This window comes from Thermobia domestica, chromosome 12 (genome assembly GCF_964235325.1).
Source record: "Thermobia domestica chromosome 12, izTheDome1.hap1.1, whole genome shotgun sequence".
NCBI lineage: Eukaryota > Metazoa > Arthropoda > Insecta > Zygentoma > Lepismatidae > Thermobia > Thermobia domestica.
This window is the reverse complement of record NC_137465.1, coordinates 130523616-130549054: the sequence shown is the minus strand read 5'-3', so window position 1 is coordinate 130549054 and position 25439 is coordinate 130523616. Positions and strand designations below refer to the sequence as shown.

At 33.8% G+C, this 25439-nt stretch overlaps 1 protein-coding gene across 1 annotated transcript; it reads right to left on the bottom strand.

Moving 5' to 3' along the window:
- On the bottom strand, positions 1-23740 carry LOC145665783 (uncharacterized). Its single transcript, XM_081732906.1, has 2 exons — positions 23282-23740; positions 1-364 (listed from the first exon to the last, which is right to left on the bottom strand). The coding sequence occupies exons 1-2, from the start codon at positions 23732-23734 to the stop codon at positions 200-202; spliced, it is 618 nt and encodes a 205-aa protein (XP_081589032.1). The 5' UTR covers positions 23735-23740; the 3' UTR covers positions 1-199.
- Between the last annotated feature and the right edge of the window lie 1699 nt (positions 23741-25439).

The following is a 25439-nucleotide window of genomic DNA, read 5'->3' as shown; positions in this document are numbered from 1 at the left end:
TACATAAAATAAAAGTCAGACAAAAGAAATATTAGTTTTCTACAAAGGAAACCAGTGTACATATGTACAAGAGCATGTGCTAATTAATACAATAGAATTTTTAGTTGATATATTTTTCTAAACTATTTCAGTAGAACTATAAATTAAGATAACTAGTTAATTAAGAGCTTTACTTTGGCTTTAGAATATTGAATACACTTTATTTGTACTCTACTTTCCTGCAAATTTGGCATATATATTGTTCACCATCCCCAGTGCTAATTGTCGTGCTCGGTCCCTCAGTAGTTGATGGAAGGGTATTTTTAACAACGATTTGATCAATTAAAAGCATTCCTGTATTACCAACGTATCCTTTGAACTCCATCTAAAAGTAGATTTAAACAAAATTGCAATATTATTTTCGATTTGTTTTTCGTAATTACAATCTAATTAAGCGATACACTAAGGGAGAAAATCATCAAAACTGGATAAAAATTGAGGGTAATATGACTTTATATTGCTTTAGTAAAATTGCTTATTAGTAAAAATATTCAGTAACCATGAAAGTAACCTGAAAAATAACTTCCATTCTCATATGACGAGTAAAATTACGACGTGCTTTGCGCCTATTGCCTGGCTGTCACCAGTGAGCTTGAAAAAGGGAAAATCAGTATGTGTAGAAAACTATATAAATAAATATGGTTGGTGTTAATGAAACAGCAGCGTCGTTTTAGACTTCAGTTGGGGAGGCAGAAAGATTTCCCTGAAGTTCCGAATGACGCCACTGAATTCAAATGTCCGACTAACGTAAGTCATTCTTAAAGGCAAGAAAAATGAAAACAATACGTGTTTAGTCAAGTTGTTTCGAGTACAGCCACACACGTTTTGTCATCGCTCAACCAACTATTTGTTTCCATCAGAGGTGGTGATTACGAGGGCAAGAGGGGGCAGTTGTCCCCACTTTTTTGAATGTATATAGTTTTATTTGGAAATATAAAGTTTTTGTATGCATTAACTGGTATATAGGAAAAAATGGTGCCATATAATATTTGCCGTTGCGTGAGTATGTATTGGTCTTTTGTCTTCCCGTGAAGTTAAGAAAGCTTTAGGAATTTTGTTTTAACTGCAATTCAAAGCAATTAATATTGCAATTGCACATTTCTTTAAATGTCGTAGCATATGCTTGTAGTACTTACTGTCTTTCTTTTTCTAAGAGTCATAACATACATTTAATGGCATGTGTGGAATTAAAAATATAAGTTGTTCATTAATCCCCAGTTTCAATATAACTTCTATAAAACAAACCTCATTATTTACTATGATTAATATTACCAGTAGAGTGGTGGCACTTAGGGGTGCTTTTTGTACCAAGTTTCCGATAATTTTTGTAACCAGATCTAGTAACTTTTTGTAGCCTTTTACGACCACATTTTTTACAGAGAAAGAAGAGTACGAATACTTTATTCAATTCCTTTTATAATCACTTTTGGTGCCAGTCCGGTTCCGGTTCCGGTTCCGGTTCCAGCACCAGTTCCGGCAACAGGAACAGTCTATTCAACGCTATGAACAACAGAGAGGCTGTAGCCTTTTACGATGTCGCAATTCTCGGTATCGCGGTCAGAATGTTTCCTGTATCTATTAGCTACAATAGTTAAAAAGGAAACTAAATGTGGCCTCGAGTGACTTAACCACACCTGATTGGACAAATCCTGTAATAAAGATTTTATTAAAGCAAGCAAGTTACAATTAGGTATCATTCACACCAACACACAATCTTAACACCTAAAGTGAGTGAAGGTGGGTGATCAGAGTTATAGATTTTATTTAAAGAAATTCCAAAAAAAATGTTAAATTAAAATATTTAATGCAACTCAGATTCTTTCAAAACAATTATAACTATAATTAAGTTCCAAAATTCTTTCAACAAATCCTTAATAGGTCCTGAATTTCGAAGGTGGTGTTCAAAAATTTAATAGAAAAACCCTTTAACAATTGCAGTAAAATTTCGCAAGGCAGAGATCATTTACAGTAATTTAGGGAAGCACGAAGACACAATCAAAACTCTCAAATTATCAAAATTTAAATGTTAATTTGAATTCTATAATTCAAAAACCTCAAAAGCAACAACCACGTCAAGTAATTTCTCTCACTATAGTAAACAGGTATCGCGACTTTTCAAACTAGCCTCGTATATTTATTAACAATTTGCTTCTGAACTATTTATCTCTTTATTTCTCTCTGTATTTTTTAATTAAGGAATATGCGCAGTGATCGTGCTACTAAGATACTATTCAACTAACTACTGTACTTTTAACTAGTATTAATACTTCACACTTATCATAACTCAGCAGGAAATAATAGTTACAGAAAAGCAGAGGTAGTTACCATTCTCTTCTCCAGATCCTCTTGGGTCTTAGTGACTGTTCCATTACGATACCATACCATAAAGTGCAGTGCACGCGAATATTTCAATCATTTCAAAATTTAAGAAAAAATTTATTCGGACGGACAGTATGTTCTAATTTTAATCAAAATTTATTTATTTTGTTTCAAATTTACATTCGAAACCTAGCCAAAAAATCCAGGAAAACTAATATAACAGTAAATGCATTTAACAGCAATTAGTTAATTAGCTAACTAATGAAGTTTTCATTAACAGCACTGTAAAAATATTAAACTATTTCCACAGCATGAATTACCTATTTATATTTTACTTTAGTTCTTAAGAAACTGTTACACCTTTAAAAAAGGAAACACAGATTAATTTAAACCCTATCTTAATTACGGTAATTACGGTAATTAACAAACATTTTTACTAAATTACTTTAGTCCTTCAATAACTAATCACGTTATTAGAGACGGTTTAGATTTTAAATTTTAATTGACTATTTTCAAAATTAACGAAAAACTGAAATAATTAGGAATTTAAATTACCGTTAATTAGCAATGAAGTTTAATAATGAACAAAAAGAAGTTATGGAAATCCTTCTCATATTAGTTACCTCGAGAGTATGCAATTTAAGGGTGAAATTTTAACACTTGAATTTACGTTTTACTTTTTCCCCCCATTTATAGTTGCCCACTTAAATTTCTCACTCGACCTCCAATGGCACAAAGAAAGCAAGACAAGCACTAGACACGTTGACGTATCACACGTTTTCCGTCTCTCACATAACTTCATTAGGAAAGTTAACGTATTATTAAAAACGGAAGTATTATTAAAAAGAATTAGACCTTTTTAATTTCATTTCATTCACTTGCAAGATACGTCTTCTTTAACACTACTTCACACACTAGAAACACGGACAATACAAGTAACCTTTTCACTTTTAAACTGATTTAACTTTAGAGAACTTAATTAGACTCATAATTTAAATTAAGCCTTTTAAAACTCTGAGTAATTTAGCACTAAGTTTAGAAGCACAGTTATAATCAAGGCACTCTTCACCATATAATACGAGGTACAGTACAACTATATCGAAAACTTTGACCACGTTTTCTAAAAAGAACAACTTTCGGCGCGAAGTAATGTAAGTCGAATACTTGAGTCCAACCCGTGTTGGCTCAATAAACTACGAAACAGTTATGAGGCGCAGCGGATCAGAATGGCATATATAAGAGCAAGACTCTCGCTACTGCGCAGAGCCCAACTCATTACATACGTCACTTCAGAATACTGCGCTAAACTGAAGTGGTTCCAAAAGGTTTTTTTTTTTTTTTAAGATTGATTATCTGCCGTATTACAGGTATTACTCAGTTAACATATAGACATATATATATTATTTTAAAGCTTTTTTAACGATCTTTACAATGAAAGTATTCTCAATTCAATATAATAATGTATAACAAAATTATTCTTCGAAAACAAATTTTTTAACTTTTGTTACTTTTTTAAAAAAATAAAACCAAAAGAGTAATTTCCTAATGAACATATTAACAAAAATGTAACGATTTTTTTTCAACGATTTTATTTTTGAAAATGTGTCATTAAATAATCTGATCACACAATTTTCCAGACAGAATTTTAAGATTTCATGAGCAAGGAATCAAATCTCTTCTTCCACTTTCGTTGTTTAAGAGTTCAAAGGCTCTATCTTGAACTTATTTGCGTTGCTCTTGTCAATTTATTTAATAAAATGTGAAATACGATTTACGATATTTTAACTGAAAAAGATACTATCCTATTTACTATACAACCTTTCGCCAAAGTGTTAAAAACAATAAAGAAAATTAACATTGATATACAAATATTTAGATCATGTCTTGCCCCTTCCACTTTTAACGTCCAATTGCCGCCACTGGTTTCCATAAGGAAAGGAGTGAATAGTCTGCGATGCGAAAAATTTCTGAAACACACCTTGCATGTAACGGTCATTAGGGAAGTTCATCCCTGCCAAGAAGTAATCGAGTCAAGATGCTGGACGAGGTTGTTGCCAGCGAGAGAGAGGTCAGGTGAATACATTAGGTGAGGGAGGGTTTCATATTGTGACTGATACGTCCGCTGAGCGATATGTGAGCGAACAAAGTCGTGGAACATAAGGGCACCATTTCTGTTCGCTGTAACTGAATGCTTGGGGCAAGTTTATAAGTCCAGTTACCACGATTCACAGTTTGACTTAAACGGCGAAAAACAAGATGGATCATCCATCCGCCTCTTTGACCACCATGACAGCAGCAAGAATTTTGGGGGATGGAAGGGTGGTTTTGGAAACGTCCTCGACGTTGATCATGATCTAGCCACTGCCCTTACAATTTGCAATTGAGCAGATCCATTTTTAATCAAATTTAACTCTATCATATACGAAACCATTCTGGTTATTCTGTACACTTATGGGACGACACTGCAGATGACGATCATTGTTAACTGATGCCAACTCATGTGATACCCACGGGGCCAATTTTTGACCTTATTGATTATACGGAACCGTCTAAATACAGTTGCATATATTGATTGTCTTCAATTACACGAACACATTTCCGAGGGTTACTTCCAGGGTGTTTCTAAGGAGTTAATCAAAACATTCTTAGTGGAGGTCTTGGGAATCACATGTTAATGTGTTATCGGCACGAAATTCCACATTTAGATGGAAAATAGATAAGTTTCAATGTTATTTAGTAAGTTCGAAATTAATAGCAGAATAAAAAGACAAAAATCGCTGGCAAAATTAGGAAATAAAAGAGCAAAAATGACAAAATGAAAGAAAAAAAGGGTCTTATAACATATGAACAAGAATTGACATTAAAACCTCTAAAAACTAGAGTACAATTGATTTAACAAATCTATCAACAATTTGGTTAGTATGAAATAAAATACAATTTATTTTTCACTTATTATTTACCACTTAAAATCGCTCGAAACTTGAAAATTGGGAAACATGCAAGGAACGACATCTAATAGTGAATATAGAATATAACTCTTCAATGTAATAAAATGAAACAAAATAGTAAAGGCAGACACACTATAACACAATGTTGCCAGTTTAGCATATATTTAGTTTACATGAACTATTAACCACCGAAGCAAGGTCCACGTGTACCACAGGTACACACACTATCCACTAGACTAGCAGGATGGGCTACGTGTATTCGAAGTATGTGTTCATCATTCTGATATAAAAAGAGAACTGATTTATTCAAATAAATTTATAGAAAAAATTTAAAGTGCGTTTTCTACTGCATAATTGTTTCAGTTTTGTATGTATCTATTTAGGCTTATGTATGTATGTGTGTTTATAGCACACTCTGTCCTGAAAGTGGATAATCATAGTTCGTTATTATTATCATTAGGCTCTTTCGGTTTCCACATAATACTGCGCTACTTTTAAAATGATAGAACTGAGCAGAAAAGCCAATGTGACATTAATAGCATACTCAAATGGCGATCCAATATATTGTATTAAAGCTAACTTGATATTTGGCACCGCTCTGTTAAATAACTAAAAACTGGACTACAATTGAAAAAGGGATTGTCAGGTATGGGAGAAAAAAGAAGCTATTTTCAAAAGAAAATATAAAAAGAAATCTAGCTTTAAAAACAAGAAGAGAAAACCCAGATTTTCTATTTAAAAATATCCATTTTTGGATTATTTTGATAGAGTAACTCTGGACTAACGGGTACTCATGTTTGCCGATTACTCGCCTTGAGGTAACTGGTCCGAAAGGGCACTTTCAGTTGCAGGCACTTGTGTGACCTTGTCATTCCTAAAACAAACAAAGTGGCTCCGCTAAGTTTTCGTTAATGCTGAAACTTTGCTTGCTCTGAAGCACAAAAAAGAATAAACAAATATATTCCGCAGAATCTTCTTGAAAGTAGGGCTCCTCCTCACAGTTGAGAAGTTTATGTGGTGTCATTGTTGGGTACTTTTCATCTTTCAGGGAAAGGCGCCTGGAAACCAGAAAGCATTTCCGCATGCGTTAGTAATCCTTTTACCACGTTCAATCCAGTTTTATACACATAATATCACCTGAAATCGTAGCAATAAACGGAGATATTGGAATAGGCCAATCACACAACTACTGTTATATTTTTGGCAAAACTGCTTGCAATTGAGTAGGGAGAAGAGGCTACCTGCTGCGCAGTTTCATAAAAACTCTTTTCAGGCGTAACTGAATGGTTTAGTACCGAATCATTAAGCTCTCCACTAATTCCATCCTTAGCCAACTCCACCCGATTTCTGCTTCGTATTGTTATTTCTGCATGATCCATCTTAATATTGTCCTCTCATCTGCGTCTAGGTCTTCGTAATGGCCTTTTTCCGATTGTGCTTAAATTAAAAGTTTGAAATCGTTCTTTTCTCCATTCTCGCTACATGCCCTGCCTATCTGAGCCTCTTAGACTTAATGACATTAACAATATTAGATGAACGGTACAAATTATGCAGTTCCTCGTTATAAAGTTTCCATCATTCTCGTCCTTCATTCGTCACAATATTCAGCTCAGGATTTTATTTTCAAATACTTTCAACCTGTGTTCTTCCCTCAAAGTAAGTGACCATGTTTCACGATCTTAGAGCACAACAGACATAGTTATCTAACATTCAGTTAGAAGCAATAAAATATAACAAATCGCTTTTTTAAAAGAGAAATCTCTCAGTGCCTGAGTAACGCAATTTCCTAATTGTTAATACCTACCTGTCCGCTACATTCGCTTCCTTCTTTTATTAGAAAACGGATAGTAATTTTTAAGTGTTTTGCTGTTTATTCATCTGTGTAAATTCAAAATTAACCCAGCAATTTGTTTTTGACAGCCTTAAGATAAAAGATGATATTCTATTAGTGATTTTACGAAACAATGAAAATCTATTTTTTTTTTTTTTTATCAAACTCAGTTAAACAAAATTCACGAATTATACATCCGTTAGCAGAAAATTTAAATTCCTGTATATCAATAATGTATTAACACATGGTAAAATTTCACGTTCATAAAAACTGAATAATTTGTAAAACAAATTCTGTATTCTTTAATAATTCACAAGTTTTATGTTTAAAGTTTCTGATTGAAATTCCATTGATTATGTTTAAACACTTCAAAACGTTCAACGAGAGTTTTAATGTTGGATAAATACATCACTGTAAGTGTTCCAATATTATGAAGACGTTCATGTTAAAAATGTAATCTAAACTTATTGCATCTAATTGTGTCATAGCGTAAGTATACATTTATACTTTTTAGTACACAATTCATATCAGTGTTTCTTTCACTACATGTTTCATAAGAACCACAACCAACACAATGTATTTTGAAAAATACTATATAAACAAAATTATTTACAGAGTTCACTTCAGTTCACTTGCTGAAGTTTAAATTCCACATAAGCTATATTTATATCTTCGCGTAGTTGCATTTCAAGTAATTCGAGTAAATAGTCTGGATCACCTAGATTCATACAATAAGCTTGATAAAATCGTTCTGTCATTAGAAGTCCAACAATAGGTGATTTTGTTCATAAAATACATAAAATAAAACTTCTTCCATGCTGACACTGGCAATAAAACTCCAAGCTCAAGTCTCAAGGCTGTGTTAATCAGATAAAACACAACCGTGCACTAATTGATTATAGTATCCAAATGATCACCTAACACTTAATACTTTGCCGTTATCCCAGTTTTCACTAGCCTTTTTTAGGCACTCAGGATTAACGTACTTCGATCCAAAGCTGCACGTTATTCGTTTCAAGAACGATGGGAGTGATTGTAGTCTTCGAGGTATCACAGGCGAAGACGTTTCAGGTTTAAAAAATAATCACATCGTCCTCTTCCAATGATGTATAAAGTTCGTCTGCACCTGATTATAATACTGGGTAAATATGAAAAGTAATCAAGAAGTATCCTTTTCAACGAAGATGGCCCGAGATTGAGGTCAATCATGCGTTTCCGATTTCGGCAGTTTTAATTTCTTTGCAAAGCTTTCTTCAAAATCAGTATTTTGAGTTCAGTCCAAGTCATTGAACTGAACGGCTTCGACTTCTTTACAGAAAGACTGCATGGCTGATGTATGCAGAAAATTCACTAAGACATATATTTAATGCACCATAACAATAATTAAGCTACTGCCGAAAAATAAAAGCGCGAAAAAAATTACATAATACTTTACACTGGCGACAGTCTCTTCTACGGTTGAGGATAGATTTCATCTTGCCACCCTACACAACGTCATTGACCCTTTTTGGTTAAAATAGCAGAGTACGAACATATTCAAAAGTCCAAAACAATTAGTAGGAGGTAACGTTAATTTCTTATGAATATATCGTCAAGATGACACTAATCTTAAATATGTATATAATGAGTTTGTTGGGGAGGTATGTCTTATGATAAATTTAAAGAGATATGTTCTACTTGTTGGAAAGAAGACTATAGTTAGCAATTGATATGACAAAAGAGATAAATAATGGAAAATATAGGAAAAAATTAAGAACTTTACAAACATCTAATATACATATGGTTTATAACTATAAAATATATGAATAATATTGAAACATCAACGTTCAACGTCAACATAACTAACTAACTAACTAACTCTATGGCCTATGGAACCCGGAGGTTCAGTGCCGCGTTCACAAAAGCTCTCCACTGACTTCTATCCTTAGCTAATTGCATCCAGTTTCTACTTTGTATTCCTATCTCTGCAAGATCCATCTTAATATTGTCCTCCCATCTGCGCCTAGGTCTTCCTAATGGTCGTTTTCCTATGGGTCTACCAGTCAAGACTTTGAAAGCGTTTCTACTTTCTTCCATTCTAGCTACATGACCTGCCCACCTAAGCCTCCTAGACTTGACGACCCTAACAATGTTGGGTAAACCGTATAAACTATGTAGTTCCTCGTTATGAAGCTTCCGCCATTCCCCATTCTCGTTCCTCTTGGGTCCGAATATTCTTCTCAGGATCCTGTTCAACGTCAACATACAAACATTTAACGTTCGAAGATTTTTTGTATAATAAATGGATGAAAAAGAAATTGAGAACCTTAAGCTAAAAGAGTTTCCTTTATTAAAAGTTTTAAAACTTGGAAGAAAAAAACAAGGAGGCCATGATAAATACAAAAAACAAGAACAAATAGTAATTGATGCTATTCACGCTTTAGGAAATGAGATTATAGAAGTAACAGCACAAAATAAAAATCTAATAACCACTTGTTCCTCTTGTTAGTGAGAATTTATATTACCCTAGAACACCATCAGAAATATCATTTGAGCAAAAGTTATTTAAAGATGAAAAACTCCTGCTCAAAAGAGAAAACGTTTTCAGAAGTAGAGCGTGTATCTCAAATCTCTCAAGAAGTACAAAACTTAAAATCTATACTTACTATTTCTTAAAAAAAAAAAAAAAAAAAAAAATTACTGAGTACTTACATGAACCAAAATATAAACGTGATTATACAGTTGATTTTCAAGACGTTCAAGGAAAAATTGGTTATTATAAAATTAAAGATGAAGTACGAATAGATGATAATAATGTTTTTGTTGAGGATAAACCGTTTATAGATACAGGTAGTTTACTGTTGTTATTAACGACCAAAATGAAGCATGAAAATGATAATAAATTTGAAATTGCCATAAAAGAAGAGGACCAAATCCATAAACATATAATATTACTCACAAATGATATGTATCAAAACATTGCTATATCAACCAAGGAGTTAAATCAAATTATTGACTTAAATTTGGTACGTACTTTACATCTATTTGGAATAAAATTAAAAAGAAACAAAGAAGAAACTCCTTCACCAAGAAAACAGAAGACTAGTAAAGAAATGAAACAATACAGAATTCCCCAAAGAATATGTAAGGATGGATGATATTAGAAAATTAATAGATAGACTGGTTGTTATTGATGGAGAAGAAAAAGCTGGTAATAATTTTTACAAGGAGTAAGTGGGTATAATGAACATGAGCAATTTTAAGCTCACAACGTATTCCTAATGATCCAAAAGACATACTTTATTTGATAAAGATATTGAACACACTACCATCAAGATTTTGGGATAATGAGAAGTATAGTAAAGGATTAGTAAACTATTCGATTAATAATAATGGATATTCCAGGATTTAGTTGTTTCGGTCTAGGTGCCGGGTTACAAGAAAGATTAAAAAGAGAAGGTAAAGTTATTAATACACTAGATAAAGCTTCTAAAGAAGATTATATATACTCCAGAGATAAAGAAAATAAAGCATGGGTAAAAGTATTTGCTCAAGATGCGTCATTAATTACAGAAAATTTACCAGCTTTAGGAAATGCTTTAGCGGTGAAAGTCAAAGTAAATTTAGATTTAGGATTAAAATCATATTGGAGTTTATAAATATTTTTCCTAAACATGTGTTCTATTAAAGAAGTTATATTTTTTATCCCTCATAATGGGATAATTAGTTTAAAAATAGATAACATACTTGCAAGAAACAATTAAAACTAACAAAATCAAAGAAGGTAAAGGAATAAATTTAACTTCAAATACGACACAAATTAAAAAAGATCAAGAATTCACCAAAAGAACATATTAGTGGTTTAATTTTTACAATACCCACAATGCTCGCCGCATTACGAGTTGTAGATTCTTTAGTATGATAATCAGCAGCTATTGTTAAGACCGTAATTGATGCGGAAAATAAACAAGAATTAAAAGAACAAAAGAGACACAATTTAGCAACAGTAGTAAAAGAAGGTGGAAAAGTTAGTTAGGCCAAAAAATTCAAAAGAATGAAACCATTAAACAACTTCGACATTGAGAGATTGGTGAAAGAATTAAAGATAAAATATTTTACAGGAGTGTTTATGAGTGGTGAATTACCTAAAAACTTAAACTCTATGAGTGTGGTGTAGTAAATTTATAAAATCTAAAAACATTGGCCCGCATTGGATACGTTATTGGAAAGATAAAATTGCTAAATATGTGTTTGATTATTATAGAGGTGTACCACCTAACCACTAATACAATATCTTTGAATCGAAAACTTGTTTTATGGTGATAACTATATACAAGACCTTAATTCAGTCATATGTGCGTATCTTTGAATTACAGTTTCAAAATTATTGAATGAAGGTTGTTCTTTTAACCATATAATGTATATTTAAATGTAAATAAAAAGTATAGGTTTAATAGCTTTTATGGATATTACCACCATAAAAGATTTTGCTTAAACATGGAAGATATACAATGAGATCAAAAATATTATAAGAAAATGTACTTAATTCACTTCCAAGGTATAATTATAACACGTAGCCTATTTATGGTATAGATTTAAAGGATAAAACAATCTAACGAGGGAACCTATCCAAGTGCAACTCTGACTTCGAGTCGAGACTATGGTCGTTGGATACCTTGTCCCAAAAGAACATAACACGAAAAGTGATACATCCTCGATCGCAACCGTTGCAGAGATATAAGCGTGAAAGGTTCGAAATTGAGCTCCATACTATACATTACAAAGTCAGCTTCCGGGTCAGATTTTTCGGAAACGGTCAGGTAAGGAAACTCAGCGAATACATATCAAAGTAGTGTTGGGAGCCCACCACCTTTTGAATGAAAAAAATGTTGCCCCCGGGGCACTCGCAGGGTCCCAGGCGGGGTCCAACTCAAAATTGGCAAATGGAACCGGGGGTCAAGTAGCATATTGTATGAAAGCTATTGTTAAATAAAAGAAGATAGAGCAAATCTCAATTCTCTATGATGACCCTGTGCAAACGGGCAACTGGTCAAAATGTCAATACAACCTACATCAGAAAATATATGGCCACTCTTCTAAATCCGTTAAGTTGTGACAATAACAAAACAGAAAAACACGTTTAAAAGTGCAAGGTATTGAAGTTAAACAAATTGTTGCAGAGTCTCTCACAGTGGCCATGATTACGCTTCAAGCAGATAAAAATTTTGCTCAGAAGAACAATTATAGCTCGTCACTTGTTACTTTCAAGCAAAGGGTACGATATCAGGACTCGAGTTGCGCAATATTAAATAGCATCAAGTAGTTAGTTAATTACCAAGTTATTAGCTGCAGTTAGTGATGTGAGGTGGAAAATTTTCCGCTATATTTTTACGGAAAATTTTCCGTTCTAAAAAAAATACCAGCAATCAAGTAACAATTCCTCAGTGATCATAAAATTGATTAAATTCATGTTTAGGAATGTTAAAAAGTGAAAGATTATTTTAAAAACCTGAAAATTTTCATGGCTTACACAATTTTCAGTACTATGTAGAACAAGTGAAACAATTTTTCATAAATCGAAATATTGTCTGTCCTGTATGGAAAAATTGAAAAACTTTATGTGTCGGAAAATTTTCATCATTTTGAAGCAAAAAGTAAATCGGAAAGTTTTATTGCTATGTGGAAACAAGTGAAAGGAATTTTCATAGATCGGAAAATTTTCATTGCGATGTAGAAACAAGTAGAAAAAAACTTTTCGTAAGCTGGACAATTTTGGATATTATGTATAGTGTTAGGTGGAAAATTTTCCACTATATTAAACTGCACATTGAGGTACAAAGTTCAATTTCTGTAGAGGAAAGTTAGTCAGCAAAATTTTCCAATTAGTTTCGGAAACCGGAAATTTTTTTAATATTTTAAGTTGGGGAGTAAAAATTTACATAGTATTTCTCTCTATCTCTCTCTCTCTGAGAGTTCCTTCGTTGCTAAGCGCATCTTTGACATGGGAGACCTGACTTCCATTCCCGGCGGGACCTCATGTGATTCGGATTCCACGTTAATCAGTACGTAACGTTTCATATAGCCTCGCTGTTGAAAGGGACATTAAACTCAAAATCAACTCGATTCAACTCTCTCTCTCTGTGTAAAGTGCAGGGAACATACATCGAGTTCGTAGAGTACAAATATCCCATTCTGTTATTTAAAATTTAAATTTATTAAAAGTGATGAATATTTTCCGATTTATAAAACATTCTCTACTTATTCCTACATCATTATTTAGCCGTAAAATTTATTAGTAATAAATATTGTCTAAAAAAGTTTCATGAAGTGAAAATCTAACGATTCTTAATTTCTTCAGAAAGGTTTCAAAAACTTCAATGCGTTCTTCCCGCAGAATCAACTTTTGATTTCACAAAATTATATTTCGTCAGTTTAATACGCGTAAGACTAAGTTTTCTCATAGCTTTACTGCTTTTCTAGATTTACATAATGCAACTTTTATAAATAAGTAGAGATAATATAAAGTGCAAAGTGCCTATTGTAAATTTTTGACTGAAAACAAATAATGACCATTTTCTTTAAAAAAAAAAATTCATATATTCATTCAGAAGAGAAAGTGAAATATAATTAATTAGGAAGCTGATTTGTGTAGTTCTTCTTTCAATAAAATAAAAGAAACGTAAAAAGCTGCACTGTTAGCTTGCGTTCTAAAAGCGACAAGAAATTTCATTTTAATTTACAATATATATTATATTACTTGTTCTATCGAATTAGTATATTAGAATTAGTATATGTACTATTATTATTTCTAATACATTTTTATACATAATAATGGTAGTTTTCCAATAAAAATACTGCTCTGTGATGTTGATTATACAAAATTTCAATATTGAAATTATGAATTACGACGTTAAACACAATAAAATCAAAGCATTTCTTCTTATTTTCTGTTACAAAAATAATCTACATAAAGAACTTTTATGTAGTTATTTCATTACATAGATAGGTCTATATGTGAAGAAAAAGTGGAATTTCCTGGTTTTGAAATATTTGATAAATTCAGAAAGATTTCTTTTTGATTTCTTGTTACATTTTATATATTGGAATGGGATATTTGTTCTCTACGAACTCCATGTATGTTTCCTGCACTTTCGACACACACACACACACACACACACACACACACACACACACACACACACCTACACACACACACACACACACACACACACACCTACACACACACACACACACACACACACACACACACGGACACGGAGAGAGAGAGAGAGAGAGAGAGAGAGAAAGAAACACTATGTAAATTTTTACTTCCCAACTTGAAATATTAGAAAATTTTCCGGTTCCGAAAGATAATTGGAAAATTATAATTTGTTGCTGTCTAACTTTCCTCTATACGAACTGAATTTTATAGGAATAAATATAGTGGAAAATTTTCCACCTAACATCACTATACATAATATCCAAAATTTTCCGGCTTATGAAAAATTTTTCCACTTGTTTCTACATCGCAATGAAAATTTTCCGATCTATGAAAATTCCTTTCACTTGTTTCTACAGAGCAATAAACCTTTCCGATTCGCAAAAAGTTGTTTTACTGTTTGCTTAAAAATGATGAAAATTTTCCGACTCAAAAAGTTTTTCGATTTTTCCATACAGGACAGACAATTTTTCGATTCATGAAAAATTGTTTCACTTGTTCCTACATAGTACTGAAAATTATCTGAGCCATTAAAATTTTCAGATTCTTTAAACAATCTTTCACTTTTAACATTTCTATACATGAAGTCAATCAATTTTATGATCACTGAGAATTTTTTTACTTGATCACTGATATTTGTTTAGAATGGAAAATTTTCCGGAAAAATATAGAAGAAAACTTTCCACCTCACATCACGGCTAAACAACGATGTAGGAATAAGTGGAGTATTTTTTTATTAATCGGAAAATTTTCTGGAAAATTTTCATCACTAGAACGTAACGATAGGGAAAAGTGATGGGACTTTAAAGGTAACACTGGGGTCTACGGCAAACACAAGAAAGAAAGCGTTTCTTCCGTCTTTCCTATGTACTCTCCACATCAACTGTATGGCTTAATATGTCACTTGGATCGTTATCTCACCTTCCCAAATACATAGGAAGGAACTCTTATTGCGCAGCTCGAGTCTTGATAACGTACTCTCTAGTGCTCTCAAACGGGTCGGGTCGGGTCAGGTCAACTCGGGTCGGGTCAGTCGGGTCAGCTCGAGTCGGGTTGTCGGGTCAGGCTACTTGGGTCGGGTTGTCGGGTAGGGTCCGTCGGGTCAGCTCGGGTCGGGTTGTTGGGTCGGGTCAATCGGGTCGCGTTATTCAGGTCGGGTCCATCGGGCCAGCTCGGGTTGGGTTGTCGGGTCGGGTCAATCGGGTCAGCTCGGATCGGGTTATCGGGTCGGGTCAGTCGGGTCGGGTTGTCGGGTCAGTTCACTTTAGTCAACTGAGTTTAGGTTGAGTTTAAACTCGGCTGGGGTCGAAAGCTGCTGTTTTTCACTAGCTACCTAATTAAAAATAGCAATTTACAATTGATTTTATAGAAACTATAAATCTATTTTGAACACTTGCAGCTAGTGTTTTTATGGTAAATGCTTATTTTTGTACTTGTGTGTACTTTAATTTTTAAATGTGGAAGATTGATTTTACCAATCGACTGTAATATTAATATCTACGCCAATATGGAGTCTGGATTTAGAACAAAACTAGAAGTTGTTTAAGCAAGGCCAAAAGAAAGATTGAATATGGACGACCAATCCCAAGCTGGGCCGCGGTGGCTCAGTGGTAGAGAATTCATCTCTGGTGCATGGTGTCCAGTAGCGTAGCTAGAGTTTTTTCAGGGAGGGGGGCCAATGAAGGGCCCAAGAGGATTTTGAGGGGGACATCTCCAATATATATATATATATATATATATATATATATATATATATATATATATATATATATATATATATATATATATATATATGTGTGTGTGTGTGTGTGTGTGTGTGTGTGTGTGTATTCAAGGTGAATGTTTCCATTTTTGTTGTTCATGATTTTACTCTTTGGAAAACAGTGAAAATATAAGAATTTAGTACCTCAAACAACTACGACTCATTAATGCAATTGATTTCTGGTATAAGTAAATAGTTATTTAATCATGGCGTTTAAAATATGTGTAGCTGGCTGACTTAAGTGGACGTAAACACACTTTTACAGGTAAAGAAAATAACTTATAGGTTCATGCCTCTACTTGAAGAGGATCTTTCTATTCGTGTGGGCAGCAGCAAACATATCCACAACTTGTTAAAGATCTAACGATTTAGCAATTTTCTTCTCAATATAAAGTAACACTAATTTTGTCAACCTATCATGAGTCATTGAATTGCATATACAAGTATTTAATCTTTTCAAAGAAGAGAATGACCTTTCACATGTAGCACTAGATACTGATATAATCACAGAGATGATACCTAGCTTGTAGGTTTCTAGGAATGCGTTTTTGTAGACACAAAGAATATCAACGAAATTCGTTAACCCCTTCAGTGCGTAATTTTCAGATGCGAACCGATGTAAAAAGTGTAGATTTTTTTTTTTTTAGAACTTTCTATGTTGATTCTAAATCTGTTTCAAAATCACTTACATCAGAATCACTAATTAATAACTCTTCCTCGATGTCAGCATCGTTGAAATATCGTTTTGAACCCATTACTGTGCTGTCTGCTCTCAAACAAAACAAAGAATGAAAACTATGTGACGAAGCACAAACTCTATTTTAATTTATTTCTTTTTCCTCTTCTTCTTTTAATTAAGCAACAATTGAAACCAGCTGAGCGTAAACTCGCTAAATATTGTCGGAATAACATATCCACAACTTGTTAAAGATCTAACGATTTAGCAATTTTCTTCTCAATATAAAGTAACACTAATTTTGTCAACCTATCATGAGTCATTGAATTGCATATACAAGTATTTAATCTTTTCAAAGAAGAGAATGACCTTTCACATGTAGCACTAGATACTGATATAATCACAGAGATGATACCTAGCTTGTAGGTTTCTAGGAATGCGTTTTTGTAGACACAAAGAATATCAACGAAATTCGTTAACCCCTTCAGTGCGTAATTTTCAGATGCGAACCGATGTAAAAAGTGTAGATTTTTTTTTTTTAGAACTTTCTATGTTGATTCTAAATCTGTTTCAAAATCACTTACATCAGAATCACTAATTAATAACTCTTCCTCGATGTCAGCATCGTTGAAATATCGTTTTGAACCCATTACTGTGCTGTCTGCTCTCAAACAAAACAAAGAATGAAAACTATGTGACGAAGCACAAACTCTATTTTAATTTATTTCTTTTTCCTCTTCTTCTTTTAATTAAGCAACAATTGAAACCAGCTGAGCGTAAACTCGCTAAATATTGTCGGAATAACATTACTCATACTATGGGCAAGTATATTCGCCATACGCAATACAAAATAGCCAAAGCAAAGTGAAAGCGTATATATACGCCACCCGCACAGCAGGTGCGTTTTGAAGATACGAGTTAACTCGCCACCCACACTGAAGGAGTTAAGGAATCAGCTTTGGTTTTCTTCTCGTCTTCATACAACTTAATTGTTAGAGCAACCCCCATTATGCTTTATTTCTTGTTTAATTATGCTGCTTTTTCAAATTATGCTTTATTGTTAATTTCAATGATTATTTTACATTAATCGTGTATAATGTATAATATTTATTATACATTAAATATTCTAAATATCTTGATCTATTTATTGATATTTTTTGCAACTAGTTTCTCTCATATTTAAAGAACTTTCTACTTAATTCATTGTAAAGAGATGTGCTTTGCTCGAATACATTTTTTCTATCATTTGTGTGTGCCTTACAGGTACATATATACAGAAAGGGAAAGTAAAAGATGCCACCAAAAGGTACAGAAAGTGCTTAAGTTCAAAAAGTAAACATAACAATATAGTATGGAGTTCTTGCATACTATTCATTGTTGGCGGAAAAATTTCTTCTTTTACTTTTTTTCTTTTCTCCACATCAAAGGATTACACCGGAAAGTTTACAGAAATGAAAATAAGCTTTTCATTGTTGCATTGTTATGTTCTCAATGATTTTGCATTGTAAATATTGGTTTTAAAAAAAATTAACACAGTATGTTAAACTTTCAGTTAAAGCGAATTTTCCAAGAATTGTGCTATATATTTTAAATTATGCTTTATTTTCTAAAATTCTGCTTTTAAAACTAGTTTCTTCTGGACCCTTAGACAATCACAATCATGTTCAAGGTACCAACAATATGTGTAAATTGCTGTTATGCTTTATATGCTTTTTATGCTTTTGGGTTGCTCTATTAATTGTGTTTGGGAGGATTTTGAGTTCTCACTTTAATGTTTGCAGATCACTCCATAATGCTGGGTTATAGGCTCGACAATGTTGTAATTTAAAAAAAGTTTTTACTTTTTGGATGTAGAGTGGTGATTGATCTGATGATTTTGCAACATGATACAAAGCGGTTTTCCATATCAGAGATTGTCTATCAATAGTAGGGAGAAAAATGTCTCTTGATAGATATATTATCTTTAGAAAATTCGTTTTCTGCATCCAATGAAGGAAAAGATTCATCCAAAATGAATTTGTGATATTTCGATGGCGGATGTCTAGTTCGTTTCCACGAGGAACCCCTATATTCTATTTGTTTCCGGCTCTGGAATTCGAGACCATTTTCTTTGCACATCTCCAAACATTCTTGATAAATTTGTTCGAATATTGTTCGTTGAGAGTCATATTTACCAGACCTCATCTTGGACAGCGTTTGAACTAGTGTATCTACAAGGACCAAACCTTCTGACATGTCTGCATCTACTTGAGATAAGGCGAAACTCAAAGTTATAGCATGGCACCAGTAATCTTAATTTTAGCAGCCCGAAAAAAACATTCCCTCGTGTACAGATCACACTAATTTTCCGGATGGAATGGTGGAGGTAAATAAATATCAGAAGTTCCAGATTTGTTTTAATACCGCATGATAATATAATGTGTTGAAAACAGATTTTATGAAAAAAAGGAATAAATGGATATGATAATTTGTAAAAAAAAAGTGATAGTGATTAAGTGAATTATAAGAAAAAGCCTTGAAAAGTAATCAAGAGGAACCATTAATATGTTTTTCCTTTGTTATAATAACTTGTCCTAAGGGACAACGGTGATAGAAACTAATCAGACTTTATAATTGCAAAATAAATCATAAAGCACTTAATTTGAAATTAAAGATTGATAACATTTGGTAATATAATGGGGATTCAGGCTGGCAGAGGGGAGAGTGAAAACGAAGGCAACAGAGACGTTCTTTTTTTTTAGCCATGTGCAAAACGATTAACCCTGGACTTCGGGTGAGAGGTTACCATATACTCATGTGAGTTTCAATTGCTACCACTTGTAAAAGTTAGCTAAGAAAGACAGTCTGAACATAGTTTTAGTTTCCTAGCGTAATTAGTTTTTGTGACAAGTAACTCGTATATGCAAATAGCATCGTTAATATCATCTTGTATGTTAGAATTGTCTTTGTGTAAATAAAATTGTAATTAAGCATTTCGAGGTAAAACAGGTTCTTTTACTTAACTTCTACAAAGATAAGATTAGAACTTACCTCTTATGCACAGATACGACAGCGTGGGATACTGTCGGTCAGTAAATACTATAATCTGAAGTCATCTACCAGACGTAACTAAATATAATTGATTAATCATTTTTATTAATCAATAAATAGTTGTTTGGTTGATAAACTCATAATAATAATAATAATAATAATAATAATAATAATAATAATAATAATAATAATAATAATAATAATAATAATAATAATAATAATAATAATAATACCAAATTATTTAATGGATGCTATGCATTTGTTCTATGTCGCCATAATCAATGGAAATCAATTACTTAGTGTACGACGACTTTTTTTCGTCCAACACAACGAAGACTGTTTTACTGCAGTGCATGTTATTTGTAAGTATGCATATCATATTTTAGTAGACTTTCAACATTGAAGCGAATGAGAATGCCAACTGATTTTCTATTTATCTGGTTGTTTGTCAAAAACAAACTAGATAATGAACAGAGGTTAAAATGAATGTCCAGGTGGCGAGGTCAATGCAAGCATCCCACAGATTTCCGTGAATTAATGTTAGACCTTCCCGTACTACAAACTAAAATGAGTGGAGCTATTTTATTAGGAACGCAACGGTATTCTGCAGTTCGTAACTTTGTTGTCGAGAGATGTTTTGGAAGTAGTTTCACTTGTAGCCACTGGCAACTCACCGTTTGTCGACCTATAATAGCATCATCTGTGTGTGGGGGGGCACTAGGGGGGCCAAGAATTTGAGCAAGAGGGTCAAACAAAGTTCCCTTGGCTCCGCCACTGATCGTGTCCATGGTTCGATCCCAGCTTGTGCTAAGTGGGCTTTGTGGTGGAAAAACGCCGTGTAGTGGGTTTTCTCGGGGTTCTCCTGTTTCCTCCCACTTCCTTCATTCCACCATTTCATTCATTTCTCATGGTCACCATATCCCTTAGCCTCGGTGCAGAATCGAGGGACCTTAAACTGAATATTTCATTTTATTTCACCAAGCCCAAGGACACCGATACAAGAACAAGATAAAGATTGCATATGCAAGACGAAGTACATAGTAATCTTGCTCTTGGCCTTGTTTTGGTGATCACCAAGTAGCGATGAGCGTATTTTGTTGCTTTCCGTATAGTATGAAAGACCATAATCAAAATCACACTTGGTCTTCATTTGTACCGATGAGGCGAGCATTCTTGGCTCTTGTATAGCATGAAAGATAACCAAGACTACGAAATGCAAGACCAAGACTTGACTGCAAGACAAAGGATAAGACGCAGTATTGATGACCAAGACCCAGGGAGCGAATTGTTTGAATTTCATTTGTTGGTCTGAAAGTGATGAAATAAAATTAGTGCTTTAAAATTAGTGCTTTATTATCATACTGTATTTTTAAATTTTAAATTACAAAATTCATATTATGTATCTTCTTACGTGCAACTATAAAATACGTTTTAATTACCGAGAAAGAAAAATCAAAGTGGCACGGGTCCTGGAATCATAGAACCCTATTTTGGAATGAAAGTTGAAGGGTTGAAAAAAATCACAGTTGTTCTCCCGTTTCCTCAACCCTTATCATTGTAGTTAAACGATTTCCTTTTGTCTCCGCCAAGATACTCTTGCTACTGCCTTCCGAGAAGACCCCCTGCCGTCCGAGCAGGTGAGAACACTGACCTTGAAGAAAAATTTCGTCACATAGAACTAAAGCAATAAAAAAATTCTCCCACGTCGGACATTGGTATCAGTTATAAAAAGAAATAACTAAACCTCAAAAGTGCCAAATATTCATTAAGATGCATATACAAATCCCCCGCTTGATCTAGCTAGTGGTTAACGTGTAAGACTTCGGTACACGTGGTCCGTGTTTAATTCCCAATGTGAGTGCATTTTGGCGTTCACCCAGTGGCGTGACCATAGTGTCTCAAACGGGTCGGGTCGGGTTGTCGGGTCGGGTCAGTCGGGTAGGCTCGGGTCGGGTTGTCGGGTCAGGCTACTCGGGTCGGGTCAGTCGGGTTGTCGGGTCAGGTTATTCGGGTCAGGTCAATCAGATCGGATCACGGTTCGGGTCAGTCGGGTCGAGTCCGGTCATCGGTTAGGGTCGGTCAATTCGGGTCACGGGTCGGGTCGGGTCGGTCTTCAACCCGACCCCACCCGACCCGTTGAGAGCACTAGTACCCTCTACTTGTAAGAGAACTTTGATGATTTTCTATTGAATAAATAGCAATGATAATGTATTATTTATTTCTTTCGTATTGAACAGGACAATACCGAAGATGTTGCTATTCATTATTTATATATTTATTACACTCATATTGACAGGGGTGAAGCCTAAGGTGTTACTTTTCGTAATTTATTTAGTTAACTGATTTTGAGAGGAAGAACACCGAAGACATTGCTCCCTTATTCAAATGGTAAGGGAGGGTGAGGTTGAGGGGGGATATATAAAAATAAATGAAACTTAATAACTCTTGAGCCACCCGAGTGAACTCGATCAGATTTTCAACATAGATAAGGTTCGGGCCTGGGATGATTTTTATTGTATCAATTTGACGCTACTACCTAGAGGGGAGGAGGGGCAGGGACATTTAAAAATGATCGAAAATGACCAATATTAGTGGCCAATATTAGTGACCCCCAAAATAACCATAGTTTTCGGGGTTGCTGAACTGGACACTGACACTCTTCCGATCCCGTATACGTCCAAATTCAACCCTGCAACTTGGAAGAGGGGGATGATACATAAAAATTATCAACAATGACCAATATGAGTGTCGAATCCATGATTTTCGGGGTCGCTGAATGAACAGTCACGCTTCCGATGCCGTGCTAAACAACATGGGGGAGGGGAGTGTGGAGATGTATAAAAATAATCGAAAATTACCGATATTAGTGCCAAACTATAGTTTTCGGGGTTGCTGTGATGAACAGTGACACTTCTGATGCCGTTTAAATCTAAATTCAGCCACGCAATATAGGGGAGGAGGAGGGGGAGAAATATAAAAATGGTCAGAAATGACCGATATTAGAGAGCGCTTTAGTAGTAGTAAGGAAGTGACTGTCTAACGAAACATATTACATTTTTTTAAAAAATTTAACCCAGCGAAGCGGGTAATTGATTCTAGTACATTATATATTAGTGCCAATATAATCTTACCAGAAGGCGATCGTAAATTTCTTCAGCCACTACATCTGAGAAAACAACATACCAAGTTTCAATATTGCCAATAAGAATGGACTTTACACCTCTCAGCAACGGTGTAAAGTGTTGACAACTACGCTAGAAAATTAATTTTGTAATGTGAAAAATTTAGAAAAACTTCACTGGAAAAGTGGTTGAAACGGTCACCTGCTTATGTCAAGAAGGACTCCTTTTACCATTTGAGCTAAATAAGCTTTTTACCCTAATGATTATTCTAGACTGTTATTGCCTTTTCAATCATAGAAACAATCGTAAACTTGCTTTCCGATGTAGACACATTATTAGTGCTAATATAATCTTACCAGAAGACGATCGTAAATTCCTTCAGCCACTACATCTGTGAAAACAATATCTTTCCATGTCAGAGAAGTATCTCCCACAACATTAACAGTTTTTCTGGGTTCTCCTACAGGAACAGTCACATTTAAATCTAACGTAGTATTGTCTATCAAACTAAACATAAATGCCGTAATCACCACTTCGGTTGTTGAGGAAAATTCTAAGATATATGTGCGAAGACGACAATTGTCATTGCTTTCCGTCATTCTGAGGTAAGAATGTTGACCTGTGTACGGCTTTGGAAAAGATGCTCCCAAAGTATCCGCATTGATAATCTCCCATGCACGTCTTCCATCAGCAGTTTCACACGCCGAATTTTGGTACCACCCGATTGGAAACTCTCCATCTTCAAAATCAAACACTTCTCCATAACTCACACTAGCAAACGATAATAGTACAAGGAATAGAAACATCATCGTGCTTTCTGTTGTGCTTCTATTACTGATCAAATAATGGGTTGATTTATATTAAAACGAATGAACGTTGCAAAAAACATGGACAAATTCATTTTCTTTAAATCCTTATTGCGTGACACAGCAAAAGTTTTCCGCCATTTATCCCATCAATTATGTTTATCATGACATATTAAATGCAAATACAAATCTCAAATTTATAATAAACACATTAGATGTTCAAAATATTAATTAATAAAAGAAACTTCACTGTCACTTTGATATCTAACAGTAGTTGACGTTCAGACTTATCAATTCTTCAATAATTGATTGATTAATTGATTATGGTTTAATGGGGACGTCAGCATCGAGGATATTTGTCCCCGTCCCGATCAACATGACTGCTCAAAACACGGAGTTCAACAATTAAATCATCTGGTTTTCACTTGCTGTCAAAATTGTATTGCAATGGATATTCCATTACAGACTTTCTTATACGTTTTAGATGAATATTCGAAGAGATCAATAGTAATTTGTTTACCCTAGTTCCCAGCATTCAGTAAAGAATATATATACTAAAGAGGTTGATATGTAAAACATATGATATGCTCTATTTCAAAATATGGTGCTAAATTAAAGATATTATGGTGAACTTCAAGTTATACCTTTCTCCAATGTTATCTTGTGCAACCTGTCGATCTTGGTATTTTGGTTATGGGCATTTTAAAGGTGAACGGACATCTAGTCTAACGTATTAAATAGTTAATATTCTTGTAATGACGTTATTCTTAAAATGATTGCGTTTAGAGTAGTTTCGCTAGCAAGAAAACAGATTAACGATCTTGATAGTTCAGCGCTTACCCTTTGTGTGAGAAGTTCCAGTTTGTTTCAGTGCAAGGCTAGGTTTATGGACCAGCGGCGGCTCTTGAAGAACGTTACAGCGATAAATATAAAGGAATCTCTACATGCTAAGGGAAAGGAGCTTCATACAGTTTCAAAAAGCTACACTATGTAATCAAAAGTATCCGGACACCCCCAAAAACATTAGTTTTTCATATTAGATGCATTGGGCTGCCACCTACTGCCAGGTACTCATTACACTAGTCGACAAAAAAAAAATACTTTTTCTCTGGCACACGGAAGAAAATACCAGATTCTAATAGAACTTTTCACGAAGAATTCGAATCTGCAATCAGTTTTTCTCCATCACCCTCAGTTTTCCCGTGACAGAGAGATTTTCGGGAAATTTCCCCTCAACTTTTCCTTTTTTAAAACAATTTTTGTACCTGTAACTCGGGTACCCTTAGGTATATAAACACATGTTAGCTTGATTTATACTTAGTAAACCCTCTAAGTTTCATAAGAATCGCATTATTCTTTCTAGAGAAATAAACATATTTATATAAAAATATGCTATGTGTACTGTTCATTTTACGATATTTATTAGCGCAGATAAAATCACATATAACTTCCACGAAAATTACAATATAATGGTTACAATATAAAATTACAATATAACAATATAAAATTACAATATAACTTCCACGGTTTATATCTCATTGGATTTGAAATAAAACATATTTTCAATGATGTATACACCGTGTCACCATTTTATGTCTACTTAATAAATAATACAAAAGAAGTGAGTGGTATCTTCTTAATAAATGAACACTTACTTACCTTAACTAAAATGTTTTAATTGTCGACTTTCTTCTGTGTTTGGCTTCTG

Coding starts and splice junctions, on each gene's coding strand:
- LOC145665783 (XM_081732906.1), bottom strand. CDS start 23,734: ATGATGTTTCTATTCCTTGTACTATTATCGTTTGCTAGTGTGAGTTAT. Junction 365..23,281: donor GAATTTACGATCGTCTTCTG/GTAAGATTATAT, acceptor ATCTACTTTTAG/ATGGAGTTCAAAGGATACGT.